At 40.3% G+C, this 9915-nt stretch overlaps 1 protein-coding gene across 4 annotated transcripts in view; it reads right to left on the bottom strand.

The window, feature by feature from the left end:
• Positions 1–9915, bottom strand: part of cdk14 (cyclin dependent kinase 14) — a 173809-nt gene that overhangs the window by 74115 nt on the left and 89779 nt on the right. For all 4 annotated transcript variants that reach the window (XM_008411053.2, XM_008411056.2, XM_008411054.2 and 1 more), the window contains 2 exons: positions 8860–8980; positions 2655–2748 (listed from right to left, as the gene is read on the bottom strand). In XM_008411053.2, the coding sequence (XP_008409275.1) occupies positions 2655–2748; positions 8860–8980 (215 nt within the window). The remainder of the gene's footprint in view (positions 1–2654; positions 2749–8859; positions 8981–9915) is intronic.

Here is a 9915-nt window from a genome sequence, read left to right as displayed (position 1 = left end):
AATTGCTTATAGTCCATCCATCCATCCATCCATCCATCCATCCATCCATCCATCCATCCATCCATCCATCCATCCATCCATCCATCCATCCATTGTGGCTAAAAAACCTCTGCAGAAAACAATGGTTGCTTTGTTCTTAACATGCAACATTGCTTAATGTGTTTTCCTTGATGAAATAAATTGAAATTGAATTGAATTTTGTCCCCTCGTTATTTCTTGCAGTGAGATGTTTTCTGTCTGACATGCTGTTAGGTTTACACCAGCCTCTCCTGATAAGGTTCTCTGGAGTCTCAAACCTTTAGAAATGACTCTACAACACTTTCCAGACTGATACAAGTCAGCGACTTTTTCTGGTCCTGAATTTCTTTCATGATGTTTTGCTGTCTTTGGTCCTTAAGTGAACTTCATATTGTTGGAGACATTCCTATTAAATGTCTTCTTGATTCCACAACCCTGGCAGCATTCAGACCTTGAAGTGGTTAGGGAAATTAACCGAGCTTTGGAAAAAAGACGGTTAATCAAACTTAATAAATGATTCATCATGCATATGTTTACTTTTTCATATAGAGCCAGGTTTGTTTGGATATAGTTTTTCCCTTATTACAGTAAATGAAATCATCATTTGAAAGCATTGTTCAGTATTTACTCTGATATCCTGACAATCAGCCTTCAGCTTCTTTGTGCGGCAAATCTGGAATAAACTTCAAGAAACCTTCAAAACTGCTGAAACACTCAGTTCCTTTAAGACTAAAAAGCTCCCTGTTATTATTATTATTATTATTATTATTATTATTATTATTATTATTATTATTATTATTATTATTATTATTTTAAAGCCCTTTGAACTGCTATGTTGCTGAAATGAATTATACAAATAAACTGAATAGGTTGAAAATTAGATAAAAAGGGAAAAATATGAGAACGTGAAAGGAGGCGATTACTTCTCCACACCAGTGCAGCAGGAAATGACCATTTGTTTGGTTTGAGCCAATTGTCTTTCAGCTGCCTCCTCCACACCCTCTGCCAGTGCCAAAAATGAAAAACCAAAGCAGAGAGCAGTGTGCAGCTGAGCCTCATCAGTCTGGCCAGCAACCATCCCCTCCCATCTCAAAGGGTCTTTGTGTCTAAGAGTTGAACCGGGGTGGGGGGTGTCTGGGGCTCCCTTTCCTCCCTCTGGCATAAAAAACAATCAGTAAGAAGCATTTTTCTCCATCTCCCTCTGCCACCAGCTTTGGGAGAGAACCTGTCTTCCTTCACCTTTACCCCAGAGCTGACCAATCTCCCATGCCTGTCTGTAGCCTTCAGCCCAGAGGCCAAACGGCAGCCAGCAGACTTTGTCTTGGCTCTAGACAATCTCCCTTGTTGAACCCATTTCATACTCTCATCTCTGTAATTTTTGACATTAATTATTCAGGCCCTTCCAGCCAACAGACATAAATCCATTATGTCTGCCGCAATTAAGAGGTTTGGGGTGAAATTAGAAGCAAGGATGGCAGATCTGCATGTTAAAAGGATTTATGAGAGCTCATGTCACTTTAAATATTCATACTATCCATCTGATGCAGAGAAAGACACGTTTTCTGTAAATGCACATAAAGGTATTTATCTATTGTTTATGATATAAATCCTGTGTCAGTGTTCAGGCCGGTAGAACTCAAGATTTAAAAGTTGCTGTTAGTAAACCTGACTGAGCCAAGAAGAGCGAGTAAAAATAGCAGAGTTAAGATGTGCAGCGATGGTAGAGACCAAACAAACCAGCGGTTCTAGAAACTGTTACCTCAGGGGGATCAACACAAATGCATGCTACAGTTTACCAAGAGATATCTGAAAAACATCACATTGTACTTCTACTTTGTGTTGCTATATGACAAACTATGCACTGTCCTAAACAACAGGCTGTTTGTCTCTAGTTACCATGGGAACTACATCTGTTGTCCAAAACTCACAAGAACTGTTCATGTTTAGGATTCAGCAGCTTTACAGTAAAATACAGGTGCGCTTGATGACAAAGTTGTTAAAGGTGAGGACTCATCTAACCACAAGAGGCTTCATAAGTGTATGACTGCTAGCTGAAGCCACTTCCAGGACTCCTCATGCTGAGGTGAGTCCAGACAGAGCATATCCATTTCAGTGGCTCTGTGGGTTCCATGGCAGTGGCACCAGCCTGCCATGCAAAGGGCTCTCTCGCTCTGGGATGTAATTTGTAGAAATTTAGCCTAGTTCACATGGTGAATGCTGATGTCAATTCAATATTTGGAAGTGAACGTCTTCAATCACTTCTTCAGACCTCAATCCTAAGCCAGCACAGAAAATCAACGTCGCCATTCACAACTTCTGCTTCAGTTGACCCTGTATTAGTTCTACCGGTGAAATCGAGTTCAATGGGACAAATCCCAGATGGAACATTTAAGGGAGATGAAAATCGAGTGGAATTCTGTAAGTAAAAGCCAGGAATCTTCACTTAGCCCACAGAAAGACAGGTGTAAGGATAAAAAGTGTCATAAAGCTGCTTGAAGTAAATGAACAGAGATTGTATGAGATGTAGTAACAGAAGGTTGACTGAGGTTTTTGCAGTGGTTGAACAGATGCAATGTGGCATACAGTATGCTGTTCATTAGGAATGTCTTATCAGTTCATCAACATCAGAAACTCACCAGGAAAATCCTCTCCAGCTGGTCCTGAATGTCCTTCATTCCAGGAAAGGCAGCCACTCCCTGGATCATCTCGATGAAAATGCAGCCCACTCCCCTGAAACAGAGCAGGACTAGATCGGTGGAGCTCAGCTGAAGACTTTACGTTGTTCAACATAAACCTGGGCTCTTCACTTCCTTAAAGCACATTAAGTTTACATGATTTTAACTCCAAAAGCCAGACAGAGAGGTGCTGATTTTCCTTCTCTATAACCTTTTGGTTGGAAATCCTGAGAAATCAAGCCAAGTGGAAGGGAGAAAGAACAATTTTTCTCACTGTGTGCAGTCAGAGCTCATTTATCAAAGCGCTGTGGGGTTTTCTGACAGATTCACTTTCTGCATCAGTGAACAGCAGCCATCAGAGCAAAGAGACAGCAATATTACCAGTATTTCGTCCCTTCAAACCTTTCATTTGGACCGTTGAATGGAAGCAGACAGCTTCATCTACATGCAGCTCTGACCCCAGCATCCACTATTTCTGCTGGCTCAGGTAGAGAGAGGTCAACTCAAGGACAAGAGCTTTTTTCAGGCTCTGCCTTGTTTCATTATAAGGTTGTTGGGGGCATTATGAAGCATTATAGTTAAAACTGAAATGTTGTTTAGTAAATACGTGGAGTACTGTGACGTGTTCTGATTGGCATCAATGACTGGAGTGAAGTCTCTGTTTTTCTCTCTTTCTGCAGGTTTAGTGGCAGACTTCTAGGGTGTTGATTTGTGATGCTTCTTTCTCTTATTTTTCTTCCTTTCTTTTCCATCTCTGTGTCCATTACCTTTTAAATAAGTCCAAACGTAATGAGCTTATTTACTGTAGCCCAAGTCAATTTGTAATTGCTTTGGGCTTATTTCATAGCAAAAGTGGTAGCACTCCACTTGAAAAAGTCAATCTATTTGGCCACAACTTGACACACAACAACAATTGTGAGAGCTACCCTGCCAGACAGAATACATTGAAAAAATAAAAATCTTCTTTATCAAATGAACATCCTCAGAAGATTAGGTGCAGTAAATCCGGGGCTATTTGTTCACAGAGAGCTGATCCTGCCTGAAGTCTGTCAGAGTGATGTTGATCTCCACAGCAGAGTGAAGGGACTCAACCTGCTTAATTTTAGTCATTTAATCATGTTTTAAGCAAGACATGGGTAATTTCACGTACTATCAGATCAGACTTTTCCATCCAATCATCATGGCTCTGACTGCCAGGTGGATTTTAGGCTTTTAAAGAATTATTTGAATTTAATAAGTGCTTTTGGCACGTTGCACATCGACCACACGCTCTTTGGAGCTACGAACCATTATTATTCTGGATGGATATTCTAACAGTAATTCTAGGCACAGTTGGTGAAGTCCATTAAAGATATTCCCATGTATTTTCAAAAGGGGTGAGGTTAGAGCTTTGGGCCTTTCCAGAATATTGGCTGGCTTTGGCCACTCTTGATGTGAGTTTGGGATGGTTGCTTTGCTGGAGAATTCCATTGAGTTCAGGTCTCAACCAGCTAAGATGTTGATGTAAGAAGGTTAACAATTAAGAGGTTGTTTTCCTTCACAATTCCAGTCACTTTGTGCACTGTAAATGTATCTCTGGCATTATGGCAGTCCTCCAGCATCACATTGCTTTGACAGTGTTTTTAGGTTCACCACAACTCTCTCAAACATTAATAATAGCAAATTTATAGTCCTTGTAACTAAGCAGATCAATCTTTGACTTTTCTGACCATAGAAGATTTTACCCAGCTTGATGAAAAGTTTTCCTGGTCAGACCCAGTGCTTCATCTGTCCATCTATCTCTTTTCCTCTACTTCTTCTCCTTACAAGGTCACAGAGGAGCTGGTGACCAAAGAAGGGAGATGTGCTTCACCTGGACCAGTCTGTCACATGACACCTGGAACCTTCTGCCCTCCCTTATGAAAAGATTTAGGCAAATGTACAGCTAAGCTCAAAAGCATTCATACACTGATTTTTATTCAGTCAGGAATTTTTTTTCTTCTAGGTAGAGGGTGAAAAAGATATCTCTCAAAATATAACACGACAGATCTTTAAAACATCTGTTTGTGTTTATATTTTAAGATTAAATGGCATGTAAAACATTATTTACAGTACACCTTTCGTAATAACCTTTCGTAATAACAAATGGGAAAATATATATTGGCATTGCAGCAATCAGATCCTTGATGTAGTTGTTGAGCAGTTTTTTTTTACGGCTCTGATATTTTGATTTATCTTCACTGATGACCTCCAAGCCTTTCAGGTTAGAAGGTCTCCTGGCAATCACCCTAATTTTGCCTTTAGCTCCTTCCGCAGGTTCTCTATACAATTCAAGTCAGGATGTTAGAATTACTTCCAGTCACGAGAAACATGATGGCTAAATAAAACAGTACGAAATATGCTGTTTTATTTAGTACTGTAATTTTGGGCTTGTGTATTGTTATGACCCTGTGTCACTTAAAAATCTGCAATGAATTCAAATTTGGAGACCTAAATCTTGTGTATAAAATACATTGTACTCATGGGTTGCATCTCACAAAACCAGTGATTAAAAATATCCTTAAAAATTGAAGTTAGTTTTTAAGGATTATGGATATGATGAGTTTCATACCACAACTTTGAGACAGAATCTTGTTAAACACTGTCAGTTAGAGGAGGAAACACTGTGAAGGCGTTTTATAGCAACAAACCTGTGATTCTGTCAGACTAGACACAAGGGTTAGCCTTTAGTTTAAAGATACTCCAAATATGATGATTTTACAACACACTGTACGGAAACAATGTTGGAAATAACTGAGGTAGATTATTTTTATTTTATTTATTTTTTTGCTGTTCACTTATTTACCAAAACTCAGAGATGTCCTCTGGTGCAAACCTGAGACTTTAAATGTGATCAACATATACCAGATTAAAGTGTTGACTCTGACTGGAAGTGAAATTTGCAGCTCATTGAAGTGCTGATGAAGGTAAAAATAGAACAGTTCCTCATTCCTCCTCCTCCATCACATTTGTCTTCCTCACAGCCTGTAACCCTGCAGTCGGAAAGATGGATGCGTCTCACCACAGGAAGACAGATCTGTGTAACCTTTAGCAGTCCTGCAAAGAATGCTTCCTCATGGCAGCTGCTTTCTGAAGTGGCAGAACAGGGTGAGTGGAAGGGTGTCACAGGGTGATTCTGGGGGGACCGGAACGACACCCTGTGGAATCGGCCCATCCCTGAAGGAGGCAAGGAGCCACTGCCCACCCAGTCCTGCAGCTCTGCTCTGTAATGAGGAAGCACTCACTGCATCCGGGTCTGCAGGGATTTCCCTCTGTCCTCACAAACTGTCACCAACGCCTGAGTAACCCAGACCAGGTTCACACCAGTGCAAATCATTTTCTGCAGTGGTTTAACTCTCAGATATGTTTTTTTTTTCATTCTTAAACTTTTCATAAAAGACTCCTACTAAAATCCTGGTTTAGTGTTGAAGCATCTGGGGAACTTTGAGATGACTTTGTAGAGGATTTTTTTTCTGTTTACTTGAACATAATCCAAAGGGAAGACCAACAAACATCTCTTTGTTTACTTCCTTCTTGTTGTTGCAGCAGCTTGTAAAGATCTCATGTGGTTTGGTGACAAACAGAACATCAAACCAAAGAACCAAACTGCCTACATTAGAAGGGCTCTGCGGCACAAATTATGTGTATTTTTATTCAGGTAAAGAAAGCAAAACATCAGCATAAAGACGGCCATTTTACCCATCATTCTGAAATCTAATCCGTTTTTCCCTCTGGAGATGTGAGGATCCGCCTGCAGCAAGAAAGCAGCTGAGACCCTCACATGACTGCCGGCTGTATTTCTGTCATTAAACAGCAAACAGTCGCCTCTCAGTAAGCCCTTCGCTAATCTTCAACTGCCTCTCATGTCTGAAGTGCTTTGCCTGATTGTAAGTGTTCTGCAGTGACCTGTGTCCCTGCTTCCTTTAGGACTCAAGGTAGAAATCTGTTGAAGGAAGCAATCAAGTTCAAACAGCAGAGAGTCACAAAGAAAGAGACAATATGAGACTTTCTCTTTCATGGGTGTCCAGAAATGCTTCAATGTGGAAGAGCTTCTTTAAATTAAAGACATTTGAAGGTTTTTACGTTAGACACATGAAGGCTTTTTAAGACTTTTCACGATACACAAACACCCTGGGCTTCGACTGCATCTCATTCATATTGTAAGGCCATATTATCATAAACTGCACCACAAATTCTCCTGTTAAGACTCATGCTTGGAAAAAGTCTGCAAGGCCCACATCTCATCTGGTGGGGTTATCCTCCTTCTAACTGTATGTCAGTCCAACGTTTGTCTTTCTTCTAAACTTTAAATGGTTTCCAGTATTAAACAGTTCTCTGTAAAGTATCGGTGTTGGTTACCAGTCATGTTGTATGGGCCTCATCCAGCTGAGTCACTGTTAACTTTGATCAATGAAGGTTTTAGTGTGTGTGATGTGTGTGTGTCATCCTGAAGCTGCTGCAAAAAACCTACAGTGACGCTGAAGGATCTGCAGGAAAGGCCAAGTCAGCTGAAACCAGTCTAATGCTTTGTGTACCGATGGCATCTCATCTTTTACTGAACTTTTGTTCAGGAAGTCTAAAGAACGTCAGCAAAAATAATTCAATTCTCTCAGGTACTGTGAGGGAAAACAAGCCTCTAGTTCTTGTTAAAGTCCTGGCTGAAAAACTACTCAACTTCATTTCAACTCTAAGCTTCCCAACGGAGAAAATGTATAAAACATGATGAATTTATCTCCAGTCCAAAATAATTTAGGCAAACTGAAGATATGTTGAACAAACATTAAGGGCTGCAATGAGTTCTGCTGATGTGAAGGTGTAACTGAGCAAGCATTAACAATATAGGCAGTCAACGAAAGACAAAAAGACATGCTACAAAAAATATGTAAAAAAATAAACGAAAAAAAAAAAACCTTTGCTGAAGCAATTACCTCCAGGCATAAAGTTTGTGCACATGTAGAAACAAAGAAGCTGAACTGAGCTGCAGGAACAGCTCTGCTCTGCAGAACTCTGTCTCCTGTTTGTTCTGGCAGGACGGTCCACCCCAGTGCTGTGTGAGGCAGGCCAAGGGACTTTGATATACTTTATGTATTGTTGTGGGAACTCATATGACCGGTATTTGGGTCCAATGAAAACTACCGTGTACAAGAGCCAGGGTCATAATTTACGCATAATAACAATGCCAGATATGAACAGCTTGGATCGCTTAGAAGATGTCAGAAAACATGAAATGTACATTTTCACTTTAAACACATCTAGGTACATCTGGGAACTGAAAGAAACATGAGGAGTCTCAATTAATAATAGTAAAAAGATTTACACTTGATTGACATTGAACTCCAACAGAGCTGCAACTCAGCTCCAAACCTTTAAAGAAGATGGAAGCATATAATGTGTTTTCCAGGCACATGGCGCCATTTTATAGCAAACAACTATGTTACCTTTAGTTAGAAAAATGCTGCATAGCAATATATTTATAACAAAAATAAAATTTAAAAGAAATGTGACTTTGCCTCATAGCATAACTTTGCATCTGATGCCTTGAAATTGCGCCTCTGTCTCTTTAAGAATCTCTTCCCCTTTCCAGTACTCCGCCTTCAGCAGAGTCATCACATTAATGCTTCTCCATGCTGCCATTCACAACTATTCTTCAGACTGAGACATAGTATGTATGTTGAGCTCAGCAGGCGCTCACTTCCACCTGGATTTTCTAACTGCTGCTGCCTCTAGTCTGGAGGAGCTCTGAGGGAGCTAGTGGAGTGTCTGTGTAGAGTAGTAGCCTTAACTACACTTACCTGAACTCTTTTTTGGCGTAAATTATCAACATGATTCACTGTTTTATTTGGTATTCCATAAATTTTGAACGTAAAAGATAGATTTGTTTTTTAGAAACAGTTGAAACTTGTAATCCATGGGGTTGATTTCAAAAATCTACAAAAGGTTAAAATTATAATCCTACAGTTGATGTAGAATTTACAGCACACAGAATGCAAGGAACAGGTAGAGATAAATGAATTTCAGTTGTTTTACAATTAATAGTGTTTTTCAAGATCCCCAAAGAAAGTGATTGTACGTAGCTCTGCATCTCTACCTCTATAAATCAAGACTAAATGAAATTTTTAAAAAAAGGCAGAAGGCAGCCAGTACCCACCACATGTCCAAGCAGGTGGAGTAGTCGGTGGATCCCAGCAGGACATCTGGAGGCCGGTACCACAGGGTCACCACCTCATTGGAGTAGGTGTGACTGGGGACTGACTTGGCCCTTGCAAGGCCTGAGAGGGTAGAGGAAGCACAAACACAACAAAAAACCTTTAGTCTGAATCATTGACATTTACAGTTTGCCTGGTATATTTTGAACCACTGTTTAGTCTGTGTAATTCTGAAACATCGAACTCAGCACCTGATTGAAGTCTTACTAGAACGTGTTCTGAGAGACGTGTATTTAGACTGATTTTTGCATAATCAACTGAAACAAACCTAAAGTTACCTTTTCGGTGGAGATAAAGATTTAAGACCCCTGAAGTTTCAGTAAAACACAGAGACACAAATAGCGGCCAGATAAACCCAAAGGACACATAAAACTCTTGTTTCCATTCAAATATGATGTTTACTAGGGATTTTTAGACCAACCCTATAGCAGGTGTAGAGTTTAGTCCAATCTAAGGTTCGTCCATGGTGATTCCATGGCTAGCCCTGCTTGTCTTGCCTGAATCTTTAATGTTTCTCAGGGGTTTTATTTCATTCATCAGGTCCCTGCTCTTCTAGCATTTATCAGTTTGGTGACAGAAACCCAGTTAATGATAGAGCAAAGTGCAAATGCACTGAGCTCTAATGAGGCTGATGGCATTACCCCTTTGTCTCTTCCCCAGTGGTAGAAGGGCTTAATTAAAGCATTTAGCTTTGTAAAAAAGAATAAGAAGGAAAAAAAAGACTTCCTGCCCTGCAGCGAGTCCCCTGTGAAAGGGAGGAAAAAGGGCAGAGTGGGAGAATAAATGATAGGAGGGGAAGGTATTTAACATTTCCTTGTGTCAGAACACCCACAGGAGATGGGAGTTTCAGCCGACAGTCATTACCCACCACTGTAATTTCCACACACTGATCTAACACAGAATGGAGGGCATCAGACCACTCATGGTGAGAGGCTATCATCTCCACCGTGTGTGTGTGTGTGTGTGTGTGTGTGTGTGTGTGTGTGTGTGTGTGTGTG

The sequence above is a fragment of the Poecilia reticulata genome, linkage group LG6, assembly GCF_000633615.1.
Source record: "Poecilia reticulata strain Guanapo linkage group LG6, Guppy_female_1.0+MT, whole genome shotgun sequence".
NCBI classification, from domain to species: domain Eukaryota; kingdom Metazoa; phylum Chordata; class Actinopteri; order Cyprinodontiformes; family Poeciliidae; genus Poecilia; species Poecilia reticulata.
Note: the sequence above shows the minus strand (reverse complement) of the source record. Positions and strands in the feature narration are given on the sequence as shown.